Consider the following 26,134-nt stretch of genomic DNA (forward strand, 5'->3'; position numbering starts at 1 on the left):
GTACAATCAGTTATCGAGCATTCCATATCGCTTCAATATCGCATTCCAAATTTGACTTAGGTAATATGTATCGTACTCCAGTACTTCCAGTAGCACAAGCTATTAAAGCGATGTGGTACGCTAATGACTAACTGCGCGTGGAAACTTGAAATCAGTTTTAAGGGTAAAGCCGGTGTGACATCGACCGCGCGATTCAAGTCACGCGTCAGCGATGGTCGACTTTACCAGCGGGCGCAGCACGGTTCCATTTTTATCGCTTGTCGCGTTAGAACGTGACAGGCATGGTGACAAGCGATAAAAATGGAACCGTGCTGCGCCCGCAGTGCCCGGCAACTTTAACGTGGCCTCCCACGGCAGCTTGCATTGTTCACTACACTAGTGAATGTCGACACACCACACGCTGGTGGCCAGTTACAGTTGTCGGAGACTCCCCGTTGCTCGCTATCAATGATTCATTAGTACTGGCCAAAAATATACCAAGTTACTTATTGAGCTTAACAAGCAAAAGTTTTAACAACAGAACTTTCGATTCATTGACAGACGAGAATTTTCTTTCCCAACTTGAGCTGAAGCATCACATCTACATGCTTAAATCTAAACATAAGGCACATTTATTTTCTCTAAATTTTATCACAAAATCCATCTCTAATCTGACTCTAGCACATACTTTATGCTCAAGTTGAGAAGTTTTTGTCTGTTATCTGTGTCTATTGCTGAGCTTAACGATACTTTCACTGTCTATTTCTTTGTTACGATTTCCAGTGCCCTGCAAATATACAGATCCCTCTGATCAGTTGTAATTAGTAACCCTCTGAGACTATTCGACAAAAAAAATGATTAGCCCTGAAATGGTTTGTCTGTATTATCGTATGTCAAAATATGTTACTTAGTGGATCGAATGAAAACCATAAATAATAATAATTCATTCTACTTAGATTACATCGTAGAGTACATGTAGTATTGAAACTAGATTTTTTATTATGTAGGTACTTATTTAATTAAAATGAGTACATACTTAACTGTTTTTCTATAAAAACATTGATCTCACGAATAAACAAATAGAGATGCATAATTATTTAGATTAAGCCTAGCTTGAAGAACTTAGATCGTTATTCTGATCGCTAGGTTTCATATCAAGTTATACTCAGGTATTGAGGCTCCATCTGCATATTTGCAAACATGATCGTTTTGTTAGCCGCCGACTTTTGTTTACATGTTTTATTTTTAGATTGTACCGACATCCATCGATCGTGCCAAAGCTACTTCGGCCTTGACGCATGTTAGACGTTTTCCTGTGTTGACAATGATCATGTCGTCGCCATTATCAATTCCATTTTCACAAAACATCTGTGAAGTAGATACATTTGTTCCTCAATTAGATTTAGATAGTATCAGTTTCATTATCTCATACTATGTACATTGTTTGCATAAGTACTTAGGTATTGGCTATGTATTATTGTAAACATGATTATCATTCATTGTTTTTTTTCCTCGACAAAGTATTTGCCTACCTGCATATTATCAAAACGGTTGACTTCATAGATATGAATAGCGAAAAGCATGAATTTTACGTTACGTTTAAAAACAGTTATTTAGTAGTACCTACCTATCTATATTTTTCTTAGTCCCAGTCTCCAATAATATTTCTTTTTTTTCATACTTTATATTAATATCGTAATTAAATCCTATAAACAATCTAAATACAGACAAAATTAAATAGTTATTACAAAATAATTGGCTCTTTAATAAGTTTAATACGTCTCAAGGAATAATATTGGAGAGAGAACTCTATTGTCATGGTAGATTGTTTCTTTTGCCATGTTTGTGTTTGAGACAGACCGGACTGAAAGAGAACGAATCGCCGACAAAGAGGTAGGTTCGGCCTAAATATATTTAACTTTACACAATTGTTAATACAAATTACCTAATGTTTTATATTCCTCAATTTTGATTATTAGAATCAGAGGCTTACAATCAGATAATTACAAATCAAAAGAACTGTCTTCATGACTTTAGACGTATTTAGAGTCGTACATGAGGTTATAGTCACAGCTAGGAACTAGGCGTATGCAGACGTGCATGTAACAGACCCCACGTTACTTCATGTGTTAATAAACAAAGTTATACCTGACTAACCGTTGCTTTAACTCATATTCATTTGGTTATTATTTTTTCGTATCACAAATACAATAAGATCACCACACATAAAAACTAATCTTAAACTGTTTTATTAACTTCCTGCGGATATAAGCAATGTAATTCAATGCTGCGTGTATGATTTCTTATTGTACTTGATTTTACGTATTACAAATATTCATTTACATTATTATCAACACTTCTGTAGTTTCCAATTCACATTTAAAACGACTTATGTTTCCTCGCATTAAGTAATATAAGCTTTGATTCATTATCAAGTACTCGCTTCTACGCGCATTTCCTTGAGTTTGTGCCTGTTTATGTATCACTGTATCCGCAGTCTTCTTTCACGAGAAATAACGAACAACTTTCACGGCTGTAGATTATTTCGCATATTCATTGGTTTTGTTCTAGTACTTTATTTGTCTCTGTGCCCGCTCTGTCCTTTTACCCTTTGGTCGATGTTTAGAAACTTGATCAATATTTTCGGGAGATTATTATAAATTCAAAATTCTTTTTGTGTATTGAAGGTCCCTCACCCCGAACGCATTAATAAATATGGGCAGTTGTCATATGGGCCACTCCGGGAGGGCTCACAGGTTGGTCCTTCTCTCCTCATTGGTGTTTGTGCTCCCTTCGTCTTCCCTTCCCTAGGACTTTCTTAATATTGTTTCTCTTTTAACCAATTTCACCCTTCTAGATGCTATTAGAATACATACTTTGTCTGATTGCGCCGATTGACAGAAAATATGCAAAATCTATTTAAATCTAATAAAATGCATTTGTATTCCGTAAATTGGCGCAGGAGACCATTCCAAGCACATGTCATTTTCTTTGCCTTGGTTATCTTTCTTTACTTTTCAGCGTTTCCTTAACTGTGTATTACTATCTATAGTTTTTGTTTATCAGCACATGAAAGTAAAATTAGTAGATTACCGAAAATATAAAGTGAAAAAAGCTAGCAAATGTGCCTCTGCAGGTGATAAGAGTGATCTCGTTCAAATACTACTCGATCTGAATTGAGGAAAGTGTATTAAGCAGTTGAAAATTTTGAAGTGGTTAAATGAAATGCAGTATTAGTACGTCAATTATGTCGCAGTAGATTTTAACTAAAGTGTGGGTGGCAGGCTTCGTTGTCCCTGCCGGGGTCGCCGTTCAACCTGCGGCGGGGGTCGCGCGGGTCGCACCAGATGACGCTGCGGCCGAACGGGCGCGCGCGCTACCCGCCCGGCGCGGACCGCAAGCCGCTGGTGCTCTCCACGTATCTGGATGCGCAGGAGCACCTGCCTTACGCCGACGACTCCAACGCCGTCACACCCATGTCCGAGGAGAACGGTGCTATCATCATTCCTGTCTACTACGCTAATTTAGGTGTGTACTCACTCTTTTTTAAATATTATTTAAAAAAAATATTGTGCATGATCTGAAAATTATACTGTGTGCCTACATTTTTAAGTTTCCTATATGTGGGTAAGTAAATGGACTTATGTAAATAGGTATACTTAGAGAACTAAAGTCTTAACTGACCACCGCCACCACCGTGTGGACCGTGGTATTGAGATTGAAAGATCATCTACATCAACCTAAAAATGGGTTTAAATTAAAGCCTGCTCTAAAGAACTCCGCAACACCGGTTCCAGGTTCCCGACATTCGTCCTACACATCCCACCAGTCGCGCTTGTCGTACACATCGCACGGCGACCTGCTGGGCGGCAAGCCGCAGACCAAGGAGGCGCGGCTGCGCGGGCGCTCCGCCTCGCGCAACCAGAGCATCACCTCGCAGCCGCACGCCTACCCGCCGCAGCGGCAAGACTCCTCGCTCGCGTCGCGCCCGCTCAGAGAATATGTGAGTATTCGTACACGTCATATCATTGTCGATAACCGACTTCACACTCGCGTTCGCGGCTTCGCGCCGCGATTCGCGCATGAGTGTGGAGGGGGCGGTTTCGCGGGTGTGGAGTGGGCTTATAAAGTAACTAATCAGGCGCGAAGCTGGCAAGGAGTTCAGAGGGCGTTCTGCCAATATCGAAAACGTTCTGCCTCTTTGTCGCTGGAATATGCAAGAGCGAAAATGATTTTTAATTTTTCGATGTTGGCTCACTGGATTGCTTGTTAGTTTCGCGCCTGATCAGAAAATATGTAAACGTATCTGGACCTTTTTACCAAAAAACCTATCTGTTGTTGGCGTCGTTGTTTTTATGTAAGGCTTGTTAGTTGGTGCAAGTTTTGTTTTACAAACTGTCATATTTTACGTAGATTTATTTATCTACTTCTATTACAATCTGAAATGGGTCAAAAACATTACTGTGTTACGTCTTTCCTGTAGACATATACAGTTCGTGCGAACACACTAGTTTTCTCTCCTGTTAACAGCTTGTGGGCATGCAGCAAGAAATGATTTTATCATACATAGTTCTCTATATAAAAGGAGGACCTTTTCACGTGGATAAGGGTTAAATAAGAAAATTAACCTTTATAGCCCTTAACTCTTGTGTATGTCTACAGGAAAGACGTAACACAGTAATGTTTTTGACCCAAATATTCCATTAGAAACACTCCCTTTGTGTAATGGTTTGACAGTACCATTAAATCTGAAAATTTAAAATATTTTTTCTTTTTTAGGAAATGAGTGAATGCACGGACGAAGCGGGGAAAGTACTGAAGCCTTCAAACGATAACCCTTTTATAGAGTCGTCGCAGCAGCCTAACGTAGTAGATATGAGAGGTAACGTTTAACAAACTCATTTAGTACCTATGTTCAAGACACCATCAATCACTGTTCGAGCGTTAATGCACCCTTCCGACGTTGACCTACTAACCTTAATGCGAATCATTTACTGAAATCAAAATCGAGTACCTAACTTTTATATTCAACTAACTGTGTCCGCGACTATGTTCGCTTCAGATTCAGTTTATATAATTTTATCTTCCTTTCGGCGGATTTCCAAAAATAACCTATCTTACAGTCTGTCCATCCTCAGGGCTTTTTATACGTTAATAATATCGGTTTAAAAGTTAAGGCGTAAAAAATAGTATTTATTTATATCCATACAATATCAATAGGCCTTACACAGTTGCCGATTAATATAGCTTTTGTAGATGATGCATATAGGTAGTATACTTAATTAATATCTTGTTAACTTTCAGATGTAATGGTACTAAATGAAATAATAGAACAAGCCGGGCGGCAAAGCAGAGCCAGCGATCAGAACGGTACGGACCACTTTCAGAATATTGACTCTCTTGTAACCAATACTTGTTACAAGTTGCTGTCGGTGCTATCTGTCTTGTGCATTACAACATCTTATTTTAATGTCGATGTTCTTTTTTTAATGTGCTAAGTCATGTCATGTTTTAATTAAATTTGCTTCTTAACATCACCGTGTCAATAAAATGTTATGTAAGGTTTTCTACTTTTAAATAAGTTTATTTAAAACACACTGCGAAGTTTTCGCCTAACATGTCAATATGACGCTTACACTCAACACTCACAACACTTATACACAATGGTATTTGCTCATTATGCGAATGAAGAAAAGCATAATTGGCAAGAGTAAAGACAATAAGGGTGTCATTTATTGTCGCGATGGTTGTGAGCACCAGCACCTGGCAGAGACATCTGTGGAGTGAGAGATCCGTACAGCATTCAAGATGCGTGTTTCAACGTAATACACGCACCCCTTTATTCGTGGTGTGTGATGCGCCTTTAGAGTAGTAACACGCCTCTCCGCTGCGTTTTACCATAACAAGTGTTCAATCAGGGCTATAACCGCGATAATCGAAGTTCGCAAATTGCGAGGATTTTTCTCTGTCACTCTAATTACGCCTTCATTGGAGTAAAAGAGAAAGATCCCCGCAATTTGCGAATTTCGGTTTTCGCGGTAGCCGCTCAGTGCTCACGATTCACTGTGTTGCTCAGTTCATACTGCAAAAACTCTATTGCCTAAAAACCTATCACAAACAGACATTTGAACTGATTGATTACACAGATATAATACTTTTGGCATTGTGTTTATTCCGCTTTCTGAATTCACCATGGCACTAAACATTAATCACATTTGGACCGTCTGACGCTACTTAAAACTATTGTTGCCTGTCGCCTAGGAGTCAATTTGAGACTTGCCCATTCGATACATTTTGTGTCTGCTTGTAACCATTTAGACACAAAATGTTTTGCAATGACTGGCCTCAACTAACTTTTAGGCGGTTGTCTACAATACGTTATTTCACGCACACGCATGTTTATATTTTTGTATTTTTTGTTGAACGCATGGACTTCTAGTCGATATAAGTTTGCAAAGTACAGTTTAGTGCATGATAAATGTTAGATATTTATCTTAAGGTTAAAAAATAACAATATTTCTAAATTTTGAGCTGAGTATTGCTTAATAAACTTGTTATAAGCCACGATATTCATATTTTTTGGGCCTTCAGAACTAAAATTATCAGATGGAGTATTTCATCATAGTTGCATTATGTGTAGTTAACATTGGTAAGCTTTTATCTTGGTAACAAGATGAATGTCACCGCCAGAACAGTTTGGGTTTGATTTGCACGAGTTTACAGTCGCACTATAGTGGTCCTCAGGATGTCGCATTCAGAAAGTCCATTGTGCCAGCTATCCCCTTTGAATGCCACGGGCTTGAGCATTTTTGATGAAACAACAGATATAAATGACAACCTACGACGCAACAAAAAATATGGATATTGGTAATAAAAATATACTAGTATACAGATGTAGTGCATATTTATTTTCCATCGTATTTTCACGGAAATGTACGAACGTGGCTTGCTGTTTCAGTCAGTCTCGGTACAAAAAGTACCTACTGAGGTTGACTGAAGTGGCATGACAAACGTACGTTTCAGAGAAAATACGATGGAAAACAATTATGCACTACGTCTGTGCATAGTTCATAAAATTTCTTAATGTACAACCCAATCAAAAAAATCAGCAACGGCTGCCGATTGGAATTTTCATCACCTCTATTACCTGATAATGAGCGAATACTAACAAAATTATTTCTCTCTCTCCTCAACACATACACTCACACTGGTAAACGGAACAGTATCAACAGTATACTACTTCCAAACAGCAGCAGCGGAAGATGATGAGGACGGGCCGACGTTAAAGGACCGGCTTCTAGACTGCCTGTGGAAGGGGATAGACTTATTCTGTGTGTGGGACTGCTGCTGGTTGTGGCTCGAGTTTCAGAAATACGTGGCCCTGTTGGTGTTCGATCCGTTCGTGGAACTGTTTATCACGCTGTGTATCGTTGTGAACACGCTGTTCATGGCTCTCGACCACCACGACATGAATAAGGATATGGAAAAGGCTTTGAAGAGCGGCAATTATGTGAGTATTGTTTCATTATCAATCTTTGTTTGATCTAGATAGTTAATAAAATAGAGTACAAGAATTACATATTTGTAAAGCATGATAATTAATTGCATGTTTTTACAAATATTCAATTCAATTGTATTATAAATAATGCTATAAATTCTGAGATTATATTTGTTTTAGTTCATTGGAATTAATATTAACGGTATTGGTAAATAATACGAAATACCTATCTGCTACGCGCTACGGCGTAGCGCTACGAAGAATTCTGATTGTAATAATAGGTTATGAATTCGATCTGGATTTCATACGGATATGGTCTGTCAGTAGTCAGTCAGTGTCAGTAGTGACGTTTCTGGCTGATGAAATTCAATATTAAACCTTATGATATTGATGTTTTATGTTTTTTTTTATACTTGCAGTTTTTCACCGCAACATTCGCCATAGAAGCAACATTAAAGTTAATAGCAATGAGTCCAAAATTTTACTTTCAAGAGGGTTGGAATATATTTGACTTCATCATCGTGGCCTTATCATTACTGGAGTTGGGACTGGAAGGAGTTCAGGGTTTGTCAGTGTTGCGTTCATTTCGTTTGGTAAGTTACTATCTTCAGTTATTTAATACACTGACTATATAATACTTATTTACATTATATTTGAAATTTATTAACATGGAAACATGTTGATCTTATATTAACTATATTGATTATCATTATACATATCTATTTACACGTTTTATGAATATTGGTGCATACACTGAACATGCTCATGACATCAAAATCTAAACAAGCACACTCCCAGTATTTACCTGTCGGTATGAACATTACACATTCAGTTACACATAATGATACTTTATGTAAATGTTATAAAATATTTTCAGCTGCGTGTGTTTAAACTGGCCAAGTCTTGGCCTGCCCTAAACCTTATTATATCCATAATGGGTAGGACCGTGGGAGCTTTAGGGAACTTGACCTTTGTACTTTGCATCATAATATTCATATTTGCCGTGATGGGGATGCAGTTGTTTGGCAAGAACTACACAGGTTCAATTTGAAAGACAATTCCGCATCTCTAACAATTAAGCTTTATTATTGATTCAGCTTAACACCTCTTAATATTGTACACTGGGCTTGGTTGGACATTTCATAAGGAACAGCGGGTCCGCGCTGTGGCTTAACACGGCATGGGTCTCGCGCGCGCCCGCGCCGCGCCCGCGCCACGCTTGACTCATGACATAACCCGCTTCGCATCGAGTATCTAGATGATTGCAGCTTCGCTTCCGGGGCATTTCGATGCATTAGGTCGATGATGGGATCTATGTCGTTACTATCTGGCGGAAATTATTTAAATTAAAAGCCGATATGACAAGGTTTAATATATGATATTGGTGTTAAAAAGCTCTCACATTTTAAAAGACAAACATATATCCCACTCAAACAAAAACAAAGCAATGCACATTTGTTAGGTGACTCAAGCACACATTCGCTATACATTAGTCAGGTCCTGAGCCACTTGCATCATCGGCTCTGTATTGTGGAGCGCGAGAGATGCGAGTGGTCGTGGGCCTGCAGTTAGGACGCAGTAGCATAGGTGAAGCGCCGAAGAGCGAGCTTGTGTGACGCCTCATTTCACAATTTGTACTTGCAGCTTCGAGTATTCAAATTGGCAAAGTCGTGGCCGACACTTAATTTACTCATCTCTATAATGGGTAGGACGATGGGTGCCTTGGGCAACCTGACCTTCGTATTGTGCATCATTATTTTCATATTTGCCGTGATGGGTATGCAACTTTTCGGGAAAAATTACGTGGGTAAGTGATATTGGTGGGAGTGTTGCATGTACATTGGTGTTTAATTGGACGTGTCTTGGTGGAAAGGCGACGCGCTCTCTATCAAAGCAGTCAATGTATTTTCGAATACAACTTTTTAGCATTTGTTACATAATTTATTTATATGAATTGCTAGTAATGTGTGCAATTGTCCTGAGTACATAAGCAATGTATGTGTAAAACAAATTATGAAAAGTGAAAACCCGGAAAAATAATTTGGTAATTCATTGATTTATGAATTTTCACATATATCTACCAGCCTTTTGTTGTAGCATAATTACGTCGGATAGTAATAATCAATAACGATCAATTAAGAGTTTTTCTAAATTGAAATACATTGACTGCCATTTCATAATTAAGTTAATTGGACGTTTAGCTCGTTAACCCTATTACAGCTCTAGTGAAAAAACTTTTCTCACGGGCTTGGTGTGATGTTCAATAATATTTTATTATATTTAAAATATATTTGACATGGGAAAGCTTTTTGCACTACCTGTAGATGTTATAGTAACTATAGCTGGCTATTAGTTTCCCCTCTTCTCGGGCGCGTCGCCGTTTTTGACTAGCGACTATTGTGTTGTTGTGCGTCACACCGTTATGCTCTGTCTTGTCGCCGATCGGATTGTAGCCGAGTAAGTCAGGCACTTGAGTAAATGGACCCCAAAGCCCCTAAAGGCGCCTCACTTGTGAAACATCGCCAGCTTCACTTCAACTCTTACTTTACCCTTATTTGGCCTTTCGAATGTTTGCGTAGAAACGGACTATTTAGTAAGTTACTTCCTAACAGTATCTATGACTAGGCGCCTTGATGCATGTGAACGCTTTCAACAAGTCAGTTAAGATATCTAATGCATGTATTTTGTGTCAAGTATACAATCCGTATTAGTTTATTTCCGCGTAAGTATTAATTTAAAATAGCTTCAGAATACTATTTTAGCTCCAGGCCGCGTAGCCAAAATGCCAATCGCTTACGCTCCGTAGCGATCGAAACGCAACTGTCACTGTCACACTAATATGGAAGAGTGATAGAGAGACATAATGCTTTTCGTTGTCGAAGCGATAGCGATTGTAACCTTGGCTAGGCCGGCTGTTACGCTTTAAATGAGACTATAACAGCTTTAGTCACCACTGATAGCTTCAAAAAGATATTTGCTTTATCACCTAATTTTGAGAAATGTATATTGAATGTATGTTTCCATCATCAGATTACGTGGACCGGTTCCCGGACGGCGACCTGCCTCGGTGGAACTTCACTGATTTCATGCACAGCTTCATGATCGTGTTCCGAGTGCTCTGCGGAGAATGGATAGAGAGCATGTGGGATTGCATGCTGGTCGGTGATGTCTCCTGTATTCCCTTTTTCCTGGCCACTGTCGTCATTGGCAATCTTGTGGTAGGTATCTTCAATTATTGCTCTTTTTTTTGCACTAATTTTTTTTTTTATAAAAACAAAAAAAGAAACAAATAAACATAATAAAACTTTAAAAAACCTACAGATAAAAAATTGGGCCCAGATCGCCGTCAACGGGCAAGGTGCCCGTATTTCCCCGCTGGTGCCCGTATTTACCCGAGCTGGCCGTATTTCCCCGCTGTATGGCGATACCGATACTAATACGCTAGGCGAAATAGTGGCCAGCCCTCTGGTCACCAGAAGCCCCTTTAATTTACTTTTACAGCACGAAGCTATACAATAAATACATTTCAGGTACTTAACCTCTTCTTGGCCCTGTTACTGTCAAATTTTGGATCGTCGAGTTTATCTACGCCCACTGCCGACCAGGAAACGAATAAAATCGCAGAAGCCATCAACCGGATATCAAGGTTCATCAACTGGATAAAGCGGAGTATAGCGGACTTCTTGAAACTATTGAAGAACAAGTTGACCAATCAGATATCTATACACGCCCCCGGTAAGATGTGTGCCGAGTTGTCGTAGCATGTCGTATCCTTGTCGTTGTGGTACTAAATACATCTACTCATACTGTATCTGCTAGATGTGCCTATATCGTGTGAAGATTCTTATCTCATTTATTCACTGTTAAAGAAGATAGTGCTTTATCAGGCCAAGAAGTAACTGACAGCTCTATTTTATCAAAACTGTAATTGTTACTACTTACTTGGACATACCTAATTAAATATGCCACATAATTGAATATTCTAAATAAAATGTATGTCCATTTCTTCCCACTTCATTTCCCTACGTACCTCGTGCCTACGAAGCCACCCGTAGCATGGTTTGTGTTGTGTGATTAACGTCAATTATGTAAAATAAAGCATGGTTTTGTACCCTTCGATACCTTATAACCTGTATCACTGTGCGTTGCCTGTGTCCCTACATCCAAGTGTAGATTGCGGACCTGCCATTGAGTGTAATAAAATAAATGTGTGCTCAATATTCAGCGAGGCAAAACAAATGAGTGGCACTAGTACATTTTCCTTGTATAAATTAGCTGCGGTAAAATAAAAGTAGGTAAGTATCCGTAGTTATTTTAAACTCTTCTAAAAATAAATTGGTGAAGATGAGTTTAAAATTTAATTCTACTTAAGCTATTGTAGAACAAACCACGTTTGCTTTGCTTCGCTCACCTTCAGTGGACGAACACTCTTAGATTCCTGTCGATACACTGTTGTTGTTGTCGTGTTGTTGTACAAGTTGGTTATTTTTAGTTGTTTATTTTCCCACTGTGTGGTTTTTACTGTCGATCTGGATTTATGTTGTTGTGCTGCTTTATTTGTGTGATTGTGATTTGTGCATGAAAGTAAATAAAAAAACAATTAATTTTTTTATGAAATTGTTGTTTTGGTTATTATTCTTATTATAATTTTACAGCAATTTAAAATTACGCAACATTGCAACGTATGAGTAAAATTTTATTGATAAAAACAAAGAAAGAAATAAACAAACATAATAAAACTTAAAAACCTACAGATAAAAAAAATGGCCCAGATCGCCGATGTACATTGTTGTATGTAATTAAAAAAGAGTAAACCAGTAATATGTATATCCATAATGATTTTATATTTTTATGTCGAGTCAATGAAAAAGTATGTCATAAAAGAAACCTGTTTTTAATTAAAGTATTTATTGTAACTGACACAATTCTGGCAAATGATGTTAAGTTTGTTCGTCCTGGTCTGATTTCTATGCTTGGATGCGGCGTGGTGTCGCGTGTGGCACGCGTGGGGACACTGGGCACGTAGGCTTAAAGGCGGCTCTGTGCGGCCGCTGCGTGTCCTCAGAGCGCGTCGACAACGAGCTGGAGCTTGGCACCGACCTCGACGACGCCGTCCTCTACAAGGACAAGAAACTAAAGGATCAAGTCGAGGTGGCCATAGGAGACGGCATGGAGTTCACTATACCAGGTAACACATACGATTCGGGACGAACATAGTAGCAGGAAAAGTGATAACCTGGTGTCCCTAAGAAGTCAATGGTATACTTTCAGGTGACAATAAGTACAAGAAAGGGAAGATATTGATGAACAATATAAACGCAATAACGGATAATCATAGAGACAATCGGTTAGAATGTGAGCTCAATCATCTCGGCTATCCTATACAGGTATGCATGTTTAAGAAATTACAAACTTTATTTATGACTAATAAGACTTAAAATTGGCCTAAACTAATAACTGCTGTTTTCAGGATGACGATACGATAAGCCAGAAATCATACGGTAGTCATAAAAATAGGTCGTTTAAAGATGAAAGTCACAAAGGTTCAGCTGACACGATAGACGGGGAAGAGAAAAAGGATGCTAGCAAAGAAGAATTAGGTTTAGAAGAAGGTGAGAATACTAGAAACATGAATGCTGCTGTTTTTAATAATGCCACGATAAGTTGCCTTAAATGATTTGTTTATTGCAGAAATAATAGAAGAAGAAGAAGAGGGTAAAATGGATGGTATCCCCAAACACGACATCGTCGCTAACGACGAAGACGTGATCGACGACACGCCCGCCGACTGCTGTCCAGAACCTTGCTACCAGAAGTTCCCCTTCCTCGCCGGAGACGACGATTCCCCATTCTGGCAAGGCTGGGGCATGCTTCGATTGAAGACTTTTAGACTGATAGAAAACACCTATTTTGAAACGGCTGTGATTACTATGATCTTGCTCAGTAGTTTGGCTTTGGTACGGATTCTTTTCACACAATATTATTTTTATCCCACAGCAGTTGAACAAAAAGTACCTAATCAATTCATTCTCTATAATTTCAGGCTTTAGAAGATGTACATTTGCCTCAACGACCAATCCTCCAAGACATTTTGTACTATATGGACCGCATTTTCACCGTTATTTTCTTCCTCGAGATGTTGATCAAGTGGCTCGCCCTCGGGTTTCAGAAGTATTTCACCAACGCGTGGTGTTGGCTCGACTTTATCATCGTCATGGTAATATTCTTTTTTATTATAATTGCCATTAAAGATGACTTACGCTACAACGGTCCGAGCTCGGGCCGGAGCGTCCGACACTTCAGTTTTCTATAGAAAGCGTCACGTGATCACCGTCATCTGTCATATAAACAGAAGTGTCGGGCACCCCAGCCCATACCCGGAGCGTTCTAGCGTGAGTCATCCTTAAAAAGATTCACACACTGAAACCACGATCTGCCGTGGTAAATAGAGTAACACCAATAATTTTGCTCGCCGACTCATAGTATATTACCAAACGGCTTTTTAAATACCTATTAGGATTTCGCTGCGCACTGCGCCACATCCTGTCTTCAGTGTGTGTGGATTGCCTAATTGATTTGGTGAAGTATATAACCCAAAACTGTACGCTTCAAAGTAAACATTGTCTAATAACATAGTAGCCAAGCAGAAAGGTCTACTAAACTGAAAATGACCGGACGTCCACCGCAATCTGCGCCAGTCTGGTATACATAGGTACAAACAACAAACATTTAGCGACATACATAACTATTTGCGAAGATTATCAAATTTTTTATAAAAGTAATAGTCTCAAATTCAAACCGAATTTCACTCCCTATTTTCGAGACTTGCCTTGTCTCGTCAGCTGGTAATGATGGCATTACAGTGTCTAGTTAAGGGTAGTGGAACAAAGAGTAACGTTGGTGTGTGACGTTAGTTGTCGCTCGTTAACCATGGCGCGGTGATGGCGGGTGCGGACGACATTCCCGCGTTCCGCTCCATGCGTACGCTGCGTGCGCTGCGCCCGCTGCGCGCCGTGTCCAGATGGGAGGGCATGCGCGTGAGTACGCGCCGCGCTACAGACCGCGCCTCGTGTCCTCGTCGCACTGCTCATTGAACTACCAAACAACTTATTATATTATATTGAATTAAAGTGCCGTTTGAAATTCAGTTCACACGAATGGGCAGCGCGGCATGAAAGCGTGTAGCTTTAACTGTTGGATGTGTCACAGCGGAGGTGTCGACTCTTCTCGCTGCCTCAACCTCTAGATGTCGTAATCTTGTCTGTCTGTGGATACTGCTTATCTTTCCCCTTTCCCGTGCCTCCTGACATTGGCTACCTATGCCCAACCGATACACCAGTCAGGTGAATCATGATCACCCCGAAACACTTCTCAGTTAATTTTCGATTGCATGGCATATGAAAACTTCTCCATTAAATACATTTTTTTTAATTAGTTCTATATAATAACATGTTCAATGCTGCTATAATGGTTTCTAAAATTTGTGTACACTTGCACACCAATTGATGTTTACATATACCTAGTACTCTGTATTACATAAACTTATAAATTATTATATGTATCTACTTATAGAACATAATCTAGATATAGGTTTTTTCACTTTTTTCTAACTAGTTGGAGCCTTCTCTTATACAGTCTTCAACACCATGTATGTGGTCCCTATTGATTTGATAAGGTGTCGGTTACATTTCTTCTTTACAAACCTCTCCTTTCAAAATGCTTTCCGAGCCTTAATAGGTTTTATTGCGATTGGTTGACCTCATTTCTGTTCCAGGTTCTTCGGCAAATACTACTTTACTTAATACTAAATATCTGTTAAGTTATCATGTGTGATGCCTCATTTATCCAATGATTACCCTTGATTCCATCAGGTCTCGCTTATAAACTTCGTAGCGGCGCTTTGTGGCGCCGGCGGCATTCAGGCGTTCAAAACGATGCGAACGCTGCGCGCGCTGCGTCCGCTCAGGGCCATGAGCCGCATGCAGGGCATGAGGGTACGTACCACCCTGCTTCGGGCCCACGCACACCACCCGCACACCCGCCCCACCACACCCCGCATTAGCTCCGACACGAGCGCGTAGCGCGACAGTTTCACCAACATTCCCAAACACTCGATCTCCGCTCGAACTATTCAGTAATCCTACATCTGACATCTGGTCTCTTTGGTTTTATAACTTAGTTTAGTCACGAATCGTTTCAAAATCATCGGTAGTTAGTCCATTATCGATCAAATTGTAGTGAATCATGTTGCAGTCGTTGGTGGCACCCTTGAATGGCTTAGTATCATTGGTCATATTCTCAGTCAGTCGGAAATCGGTCCAAGCTGGTTCATTTCGGCAGACACAATCATTGTCATATTTTGGTCTCCTTTTTCTCTTGGATTTTTCTGATTATTAGTAATAGTTACTTGGAATGTTAATTTAGTCTCTGCACTTTAGACTTTTTACCTTATTCTACATCGTATTTTCTCTTGGCGATTGGCATGCGGTAGCTGTAATTCGCATATTCTGGATTATTTAAATTATAATTGTACGGTAAGTTTCTTGTATAATTTCCTGTTGAGTGCTATTAGTTTTATATTTATATTAGAGCATGCTTTGTGAGACTTATTAAACTGTAACATGTATAAATGTAGTGTACGTTTTGTATATTTGTTATGTGTAATGTTAAATTCCATGTTGTGTACCTATTGTATAAATTAATTATTTAAATTATTATTTGCTATCTACACTAAATACTTAGCTAACCTCCCACCAAATGTATTTTAGCAATCATATCAATCATACCCACTCATTAACAATCAATCTATAGTTTCAAAGTTAAGATCAAAAGAAAGGTCTAATACCTTTTACAATTTATAAGGATAATCCATAAAAAACAAACTTACTTAAATTATTTAACATTATGTACCTACCTACTTCACTCACCGAACTAAAGGATGACTCACGTTAGACCGGTCGGTGCCGAGCCGGCTCTTCCGGCGCTTGGTTTTCTATGGAAAACACCACGTGATCATCGATCAGGGCCCTATTTCACCAACGTGTCAAATGTCGCATTTGTCGACATCACTGTTACTGACGTCAAAGGCCTCCATAGGCTACGGTAACCGCTTACCATCAGACGGGCGGTGTGGTTGTTTGCCACCAACATGTTAATTTAAAAAAATCTCCACTATATCGCCAGTAAATAAGTATTTATTTTGCGAAGCTAATGACAATTGTCACAAGAAATACGACAATTGTCACGAAATTCCGACACAGAACTCATTTGCTGTCAAGAATTACCGAAAGTTCTTTGAAATCTTGTGACAATTGTCATCATTATCATCATAAACATCACAAGAGAAATACCTGTTTTTGCCGATATAATAAAGTTTTTTTAAATAATACAATGATGGTGACAAACAGGAATACGGCCCGCCCGATGGTAAGCGATAACCGTAGCCCATGGATGCCTGTGACGTCAGCAACAACGAGACTTGTCGAATTGTCGCACCTGTCACGTTGGTGAAATAGGGGCCAGCTGTCATAGAAAATCACAATTATGTCGGACGCCTAGGCCCGGGCCTGGGCCGGTCAAACGTGAGTCATCCTTGATTCATTAAACACTCTCTACATGTAAAATACCATGCATATTTATTATCTACATACTTATTTTGTGACGCTACAACGAGACTTAATTGCATATATGTTGTGTAGGTGGTGGTAAATGCTTTAGTACAGGCAATCCCCTCCATCTTCAACGTACTGCTGGTGTGTCTCATCTTCTGGCTAATCTTTGCCATCATGGGTGTTCAGCTATTTGCTGGAAAATACTTCAAGGTATGCTATTATACTATAATTCCATAAAAAATATACACAATTATATCCCCTAGGACATATACTTAGCATTCAAATGTTTGATGTTCCAGTGCGTCGATTTGAACCACACAACTTTGAGCCACGAAATCATTCCGGACAAAAATGCGTGTATCTTGGAAAATTACACTTGGGAAAACTCACCTATGAACTTCGATCATGTGGGCAAAGCCTATCTGTGCCTGTTCCAAGTTGCTACATTCAAGGGGTGGATTCAGATCATGAACGATGCCATTGATTCGAGAGAGGTAAGTTCTAGATGTTGCCAAATTGCCAATCACGAACGAAAAAAAAATCAATGACTCCAAACCATTTAAAGCGCAAGTCTCTACATTGCGAAGGGTTAAATTGGTCATTTCTAGAGAGCAATGAATATTCGGTAATTAGAGTTAGACCAAGAAAAGTCTGCAGCGAATTTGATAGACCACGAAACGCAAGTAAACGTCAAACTTCTATAAAATTATGACGACTAAATAACTCTTGCACTGCGTGGTCTATTAAAATCGCTACAGACTTTTCTTGGTCTAACTCTATTACTGATCAGCTCTTTATTACGCAATTTACAGAAATAGGTACAGTCAAAGAATTTAATTACCAACCAAATTCGTACCTTATCACAGTGACAATTAATATGAAAGTCGCTAGAGAGCTCATACTATTGTCACTGTGACAAAGTACAAAATGAGTAGGAACTTATAATCTTTGACTGTACATGTCAAACGTGCCGTCTACACGTTCTAAGATTTTTTTATGGAGCGTTATTTGATACATATTTTAAATGTTTGTAGGTCGGCCGTCAACCAATACGAGAAACAAATATATACATGTACCTTTACTTCGTATTCTTCATAATATTCGGGTCATTCTTCACTCTTAACCTGTTTATCGGAGTTATCATCGACAACTTCAATGAGCAGAAGAAGAAGGCCGGCGGCAGCCTCGAGATGTTCATGACGGAGGACCAGAAGAAATACTACAACGCCATGAAGAAGATGGGCTCCAAGAAACCGTTAAAAGCCATTCCTAGACCTAAGGTACGAAATATGTTAAAAAGTGAAATACTAAATACTTCGTGAAAACACACCTAAGGTATTCCTAGACCTAAGGTATGAAATATGTTAAAAAGTGAAATACTAAATACTTCGTGAAAACACACCTAATGGTATTCCTAGAGCTAAGGTACGAAATATATTAAAAAGTTAAATACTAAATACTTCGTGAAAACACACATAATTTTCTTATTCATGAAAGAATTTTACCGTACAGTTTCTATGAAGGCGGATTTGAACGTCTCTGTAGCTCATTGTACAACCCTTTCAATACTAGGCACACAGAAGCTGCTTATGTTACTGGTGGATGTTACCACATGGACTAATGTGGATAATTTATACTTACTTAAAATTGTTTTTCATTTGTTTCCAGTGGCGGCCACAAGCAATAGTGTTCGAGATATGCACGGACAAGAAGTTCGACATGATCATCATGCTGTTCATCGGCTTCAACATGCTGACCATGACGCTGGACCACTACCAGCAAACGGAGACCTTCAGCACCGTGCTCGACTATCTCAACATGATATTCATCGTGATATTCAGTTCCGAGTGCCTATTGAAAATATTCGCCTTACGCTACCATTATTTTGTCGAACCGTGGAATCTGTTCGATTTTGTCGTCGTAATGTTCTCTATTCTTAGTAAGTAACATTTAATCATGTTGTTTTTATTTTAAAGTTAAATGGCATTTTTATCCGTCCCCCATTTCAACTTTCATGTCATGTGTGAAGTTTATACAGAATGATATAACCTTTCAGACATTGACGTAAGGTTTAATTTCTTCTGGCCTGAAAGAAAGTATTTTTCCTCTACTTAAATACTTTCTTTCAGTTAAAATTTACTGTATTACTTATATTTTTTTAAAACAAAATACAAATGTTTGCCAAACTAATGATTTACTTTTCTTTCGCAGGTTTGGTATTGAGCGATATTATAGAAAAATATTTTGTATCACCAACTCTACTAAGGGTAGTAAGAGTAGCGAAAGTAGGTCGTGTCCTTCGACTGGTAAAAGGCGCCAAGGGCATCCGGACGCTGCTGTTCGCCTTGGCCATGTCACTGCCGGCGCTGTTCAACATTTGCCTTCTGCTGTTCCTTGTCATGTTCATCTTCGCCATCTTTGGGATGTCGTTCTTTATGCACGTCAAGGACAAAGGTGGTCTGGACGACGTGTATAATTTCAAGACTTTTGTGCAGAGCATGATTCTGCTTTTCCAAGTGAGTACGAGCTTTTCATTGATTTACTACATCAGCTACATGTCTCTGGTAACGTAGCGTTACCAATGGTCACTGCTGAGACGAATTTATAGGTTTTTAAAATATGATACGATTGATACGATATATATTTTGTTGTATGAGAATCTGATTATTGTTGTAATGGTATCTATCATATTTAAACTAATAACACGCCTCAACAAGTTTAATTATTAATTATGCGTAACGTAATATGTAGATGTCGACGTCAGCCGGATGGGACGGCGTGTTGGACGGCATTATTAACGAGGAGGAGTGCGACCTGCCGGACAACGAGCGCGGCTACCCCGGCAACTGCGGCTCGGCCACCATCGGCATCACATACCTGCTCTCCTACCTCGTCATCTCCTTCCTCATCGTCATCAACATGTACATCGCCGTCATTCTAGAGAACTATTCTCAGGTAAGCTTTGGTATTTCGTCATTGGCGGGTTTGACCTAAGGCCAAGTAGGCCCGAGCTTAAGGCGGCAAGATATTAGGGGCGGCAAATTGTGACAAAAAATTCGCTGATGATAACAAGAAATAACTCGAAATGTAGTCAATATGATGGGTACTGAGAAAGGGGCGGCTACAGGGCCAGGGCCTAGGGCGTATTATTGTTGTCACGGGGTATAAAATATATATAGTAAGTTTGTTTGAAACCCTGTAAAAAAGGTGATAATATCAGCTTTAATCATAATACTATCAGATTAGATTGTATTTTGTATAAAATGAGTGTTAATAATCGATTTTTGAATGTGATTGACAGGCGACGGAGGATGTACAAGAGGGTCTGACGGACGACGACTACGACATGTACTACGAGATCTGGCAGCGGTTCGACCCCGACGGCACGCAGTACATCCGCTACGACCAGCTCTCCGAGTTCCTGGACGTGCTCGAGCCGCCGCTGCAGATCCACAAGCCCAACAAGTACAAGATCATATCGATGGACATCCCGATATGCCGCGGAGACATGATGTTCTGCGTGGACATCCTCGACGCCCTCACCAAGGACTTCTTCGCGCGGAAAGGAAACCCGATCGAGGAGACGGGCGACATCGAGCCGGGGCGGCCCGACGAGGTCGGGTACGAGCCGGTGTCGTCGACGCTGTGGCGGCAGCGCGAGGAGTACTGCGCGCGGCTGATCCAGCACGCGTGGCGGCGGCACCGGCGCGGCGCGGGCGGCTCGGAGGCGGCGGACGCGGGCTCGGGCACGGCCGTGCTGCTGGACGCGGGCACGGCGCGGGTGGTGCTGGCGGGCGCCGGCGCGGCGCCGCGGCCGCCCGAGCCGGCGCCGCCGCCCGCGCCCGTCTGACCCGCGCTGGCGCTCGCGCTGCTGCCCGCGCTGGTCGACGACGCGCCGCTGCCTGCACCGCTGCCCGAGCTCCTCAGCCCGCCCAAGCGCACCTGATTATTGTTTACGCTAGATGTTCGCTGTACATAGTCGGCGGTGCGGCTGCCGCGCGCGCGCCCGGCCGTCACACGCCGCGCGTCCGCGCCCTTTCTTTTTGGGACGTTAATTCGTGCGCGATTAGAGACGTTCGAAGTGTTAAGTGGAGTGTTTTATATTCGCGTGGCCGAAGCTTTTGAGACTGTTTGTTTTGCGACTGACGTTCGCGCGAGTGTAATATATATTATTATATTTTATTGTACCGATTCGTATCTATTTACATCGTCGCGTTAAACCTGCCCATGTGAGAGAAACCTGTTTTTTTAAGAGAATCGTTGTAGCGAGCATGTTTTTGTCACTGATAACGTAATGTAAGGTATCGGATAATATTGAGGAAATTCTATAAGCTTATTTTTGTATTCGATGAATATCACTGTCTGCCTGTAAATTCTAAATCGATACGATCTTTTAATTAAGATGACGGAGATCGTTGATTTGATAATAAATTGTGAGATATCATTTTCTTTCCCCGAAATGGTGTCGAACAATATCCGTATACTCGTGCTAGAGTAGTGAGGCGTCGCACAGCGCGGCGCGAGTGCGTTGCTTCATTCGGTTCCGCTTCAGCCAGCGGCGCGGCGGCCCGCGGGCCGGGGGCTCCTCGCGCGGGCCCGCGGGCCGCCTGAGCGCGAGCCGGCCACGCAGCGAGCACATTGATGTAGCACACCAATATTTTAAACTTAACGACTTTAAACGAAATTACCTTGTATCATTACAATCATTGTAACGTCTTCGACTCGTCCGTTGCGTTTGGACGTTAGTGTAATCGTATCTAATAAACGCTTAAGAGAAGCAATGGCTACGCCGATTCATATCAATTTTGTCCGTAATAGTTTTAATAGTTCCAGTTTATAAGCTTCTTACTGTACCGAAATGACGTTGCGTTGTATCTTTCTATACGAGGTCGGCACACCGTCGGTTCCCTCGAAATAAAGAGAGTTTAGACAAATTTTTGCAAGTTATATCTATGTAAGCTTAACAAATCAGCTGTGAAATCGGTACCAGAATTCACTTCCGTCCTAATTCAGTACGCATCATAGGAATCGAGCCATTTTATGTAACGCGCACTTTCCATGTAGGTACCTAGTTAATGTAATTTCCTTTCCCCGGATTACATTAGCTGCGGTCTCGCGGGCGGCCGGGCCGCTTCCCCCGGCCCGCCGCGCCCGCGCCCGCCCTCCGTATAAATATGACGACTTCAAGCGGGCCGGTACTGCTTCCATGAGTATTGCTCTCGCGATTTACATTCAATGCTGTGACGATCTTCGACTAACGAAACAAGAACGCTAACCCAGACTACCCACCGATTCGGCTAACTGAAAGAGTCACCTTAACTAGCAAATAAGATATATTGATAATACCTAAGAGATCGAACGTCCCTTACCGAGTAAGGTAGATATTATTGAGTATGTATTGTTTTTCAAATGATACCTCTGTAGCGACCCGTCGCTCGCCAGTGGCCGCGGCCGCAGAAATCTGCGGGGCCACTATACCGTGAAGAACTATCGTAATTCATTTGTAATTAAACTTTGGAAGTTGTCAATTTTTTACAAATCTGTAAATATTGAGAGCTTATCGCCGGGTAGATCCCAAACCGCACGTCACAAATATTTTTCATAATACCTATCTAGTATGGAATGAGCGAATAAGGCAGCGTTACGTAAATAAGCTTGAAGCAATAAACGTAAACGTGTGCTCGACGAACGTTTTCGCTTTTCATTATGGAACAAGTCACCGAATAGTTGTGTGTCGGTTGTTTTCAATTCGTTTTAATAAAATGTGAAAAACTGATAGGCGAGACAATCTACGTGTTGCAGTTTAAAGAGTCAGTGTATTGTAAACTAAAAGAGATGCTTACCGTTTTGCACATATTTTGCAATAATACTGGTACGTGAAGAGTATGTAAGTACCGTGGGTGGCGGCCGGCGCGGCGCCGGCGCTTCCCCCGCCGCCCCCGCGCCGCCCCGCCAGACCCGCTCATTCGTTCAATTGGTTCTTCTGTTCCTTTGACCCGTTTTGTTCATTCTTGTTATATATTTATACGACGAACGGTCTTTAACATCCTCTTGTGTTGGTCAAACCAAACGTTTTACTATTAGGCATATTTGCACAAAGAAGTTGTGTTTAATTAAGTTTAGGACAATAAGTTATGATATCATTGTATTATTTCTTTAAATATATGACAAAAAAGTGAGTTCAGTTTGCTGAATGATAGAGGTTTACTTGAGTATTTATTATATATATTGTTGAAGTTTGTACAAAATAAATTAAGTAAACGATGAAATATAGAACTTGACTGCTTTACATTGAAGTTTTATTCTTGGACTACCTATGTGTAGTACTATTAGTTATTCTGTGCTATGTTCATTAAAGATGCTTCGTTAAAACTGTCGCAAACTAAATTAACTAAAGACCAATAAACTTGTGCAAAAACAATAAAGAACAATAAATTTCATGTCAACGGTACAATTTACATCAAACAGGTTGATCAACGAACTATCATGGACCATCATTAACGCAAGAGGCTACGACCGCCGTAGCGTTGTGTTTAGGAGCTACGGCGTAGCACAATCAGGAAGCGTATTCAGAGTTTTAAAATAGTATTCTTAATATATACGAATTTAATATCGCCTTTTCATGACAATACTTAAAAGTACTTAAAAGTTAAACTTGTAAGACAAAGCGCGTGGCACTTGTCACCGTTTGTTCATAAGGCTTGTAAGAAAAAAATGTTGCTGTGCAGGACATAATACAGAATGTTCCATTCGTTTTCTAAAATCGGCCTAGTAGGTAACACTTAAAAACAAATTTTTCGTAAGTTAGTAGATATCTCATATTGTTTTAGATTTTCCCGCGCTACTTTATTGTGATGTAAGCTCATGTAACATTACCAGAAGAATGAAAAAATATTTACAAATTCTTAACCGGATTAAAGGCCGAGCCACACCGGCTTGCGTATGCGTGACGTGCGTGTGTGCGTGCGCTAAAATGTCGGAGCCGCACTCGCACACGTCACGCAAGCGGTGTGCCGTCCCTCATAAGGATCTGTATACTACAACGCCGCACGCGCACGTGCACGTCGCGCACACGCAGCCAGTGTGCACACGCCTTAAATGTACGCTCTTAATCATAATCAAACGTCATTGTCTATTTTTATGCAGGTTTTTTATTTATTATATTATAAACCATGTCCTACACATATTAAAAAAATACAGAATTTCATGAAACGTGAGGGACTCTTAACTAATACCTCGCTATTATATGTCCTAATATTTAATTATACATATTAGTCTTTATTCACTTGTATGATTTAAAAATACTCCAAACGCCTTGACTCCTTTTGCCTGAAATAGTAAATGGTAATTTTAAACGTTTTTTTTTATTTCCTGGTTTGAAGCCACCATTGTTTTAGGCTCAGAAATTGTTTCAGGTAGGTATTTACCTACCTACTTTGATTACAAGAGTATCCAGGGTCCTTTTATTCAATCTGGATATCTCGTCTAACTCATTTAGTTGCGACGATGCTGAAAAACACTAATTTTGTAGGTTTCTGCAGTTCTGCAGTCTCTTGAAAATAGTTACTAAAAAAATATCGTAGACAGCTGCTGGGACTTTCAAGGGAATCGCCTCAACCGAATGGTCTAACTCGACGGATAAAAAGGTCTTGAGACTCGAAACAGTCGAAACATAGGAGGGGGACACAATACTTATATTATTACTTAATCTGCTTATACATACAACAACACTAGGTATACCATAATACTTACCTACTACTTGTCAAATTAACTAATGCCAGGGGAAAAACAAACAAACCCTAAAACCGGGCAAGTGCGAGTCGGACTCGCGCACGAAGGGTTCCGTACCATAAAGCAAAAAAAAACGGAAAAAAATGCAAAAAGAAAACGGTCACCCATCCAAGTACTGACCACTCCCGACGTTGCTTAACTTTGGTCAAAAATCACGTTTGCTGTATGGGAGCCCCACTTAAATCTTTATTTTATTCTGTTTTTAGTATTTGTTGTTATAGCGGCAACAGAAAAATCATATCACAATCATAATAATCATATGTGAAAATTTCAACTGTCTAGCTATCACGGTTCGTGAGATACAGCCTGGTGACAGACAGACAGACGGACGGACGGACGGACGGACGGACGGACAGCGAAGTCTTAGTAATAGGGTCCCATTTTACCCTTTGGGTACGGAACCCTAAAAATATATTTCTTTGTGCTTCTGCTAAGTATAATAACCTAAGTCCGCGTTCCTGCTATGTCGTAACGACAGATAGGTAGTCGTCAATAAAATATATACAAGCCATGACAACCATTGCCGTTCTATAGGTGTATACAACGCACAACTGTCTGAACTGTCTGTCGTTACGACATAGTGGGAAAGCGGCCTAAATGAAACTACGTGAAACTACTACTACTACTACTACAAACTAGGAATTACAGCTGAATAATATCATCAGTTATTTTTTAAACTTACTCAATATTGTATTTGTAAACTGTCTGTTTGATTACTAGTTTACTAGTGTTTTACGATAGCTCACCAGTGTCTCCACTAAGCTTTACTTGGTCTCGTGGGTGACGGTGCCAATGCGTCCCTGCGACAACAAATATTAAGCATGCACTCGAGATAGGCGTCATCTGTACTAGGGAACAACGTTTTATATTAGAAGAGGCGAGGAACAGTGGCGGATTTGCCCTAAGGCCCTGTAGGCCCGGGCCTAGGACGGCGAAATATTAGAGGCAAAAAAATTCCCTAATGAAAACCAAAAAATAACTCAAAATGTAGTCAGTATTATGGGTGCTGAGAAAGGGTCGGCTATAGTGCCTGGGGCCTAGGGCGGCAAAATCTGCAAATCCGCTACAGGTGAGGAAAGGAAAGGGCTTTTGTGATTAGCCATTTCTAGAACCGCATTATACTAATATTTAAGTAATAAAATTTATCCACGAGATCTTTTGCGTGGGTTATCATAAGAAAACCATAATATTATTAGTCCTAAACCCTTCGAGAAATGGCAAAATCACCATTCTGACGAAGATTTGGCTATTCGTA

General features: G+C 40.3%; 1 protein-coding gene and 1 long non-coding RNA gene across 2 annotated transcripts in view; one reads left to right on the top strand and one right to left on the bottom strand.

Annotated features, from left to right (window-relative positions):
- Positions 1-23,377, top strand: part of LOC134669508 (sodium channel protein para-like) — an 87,463-nt gene extending 64,086 nt beyond the window's left edge. Inside the window, 23 exon segments of the mRNA XM_063527097.1 lie at positions 3,264-3,507; positions 3,777-3,982; positions 4,759-4,861; positions 5,284-5,349; positions 7,203-7,489; positions 7,897-8,070; positions 9,122-9,284; positions 10,508-10,695; positions 11,008-11,212; positions 12,504-12,665; positions 12,749-12,864; positions 12,948-13,089; positions 13,169-13,434; positions 13,521-13,694; positions 15,349-15,471; positions 17,176-17,298; positions 17,388-17,582; positions 18,123-18,368; positions 18,757-19,027; positions 19,300-19,604; positions 19,840-20,043; positions 20,390-20,794; positions 20,797-23,377. Of these exon segments, the coding sequence (XP_063383167.1) occupies positions 3,264-3,507; positions 3,777-3,982; positions 4,759-4,861; positions 5,284-5,349; positions 7,203-7,489; positions 7,897-8,070; positions 9,122-9,284; positions 10,508-10,695; positions 11,008-11,212; positions 12,504-12,665; positions 12,749-12,864; positions 12,948-13,089; positions 13,169-13,434; positions 13,521-13,694; positions 15,349-15,471; positions 17,176-17,298; positions 17,388-17,582; positions 18,123-18,368; positions 18,757-19,027; positions 19,300-19,604; positions 19,840-20,043; positions 20,390-20,794; positions 20,797-21,213 (4,785 nt within the window). The 3' untranslated portion in view covers positions 21,214-23,377.
- Positions 23,378-24,216: 839 nt separating this feature from the next.
- Positions 24,217-25,820, bottom strand: LOC134669511 (uncharacterized). Its single transcript, XR_010098913.1, has 2 exons — positions 25,626-25,820; positions 24,217-24,417 (listed from the first exon to the last, which is right to left on the bottom strand). It is a non-coding gene; the product is annotated as an uncharacterized LOC134669511 (long non-coding RNA).
- Positions 25,821-26,134: the final 314 nt, after the last annotated feature.

This window comes from Cydia fagiglandana, chromosome 12 (genome assembly GCF_963556715.1).
Source record: "Cydia fagiglandana chromosome 12, ilCydFagi1.1, whole genome shotgun sequence".
In the NCBI taxonomy this organism is placed as follows: domain Eukaryota; kingdom Metazoa; phylum Arthropoda; class Insecta; order Lepidoptera; family Tortricidae; genus Cydia; species Cydia fagiglandana.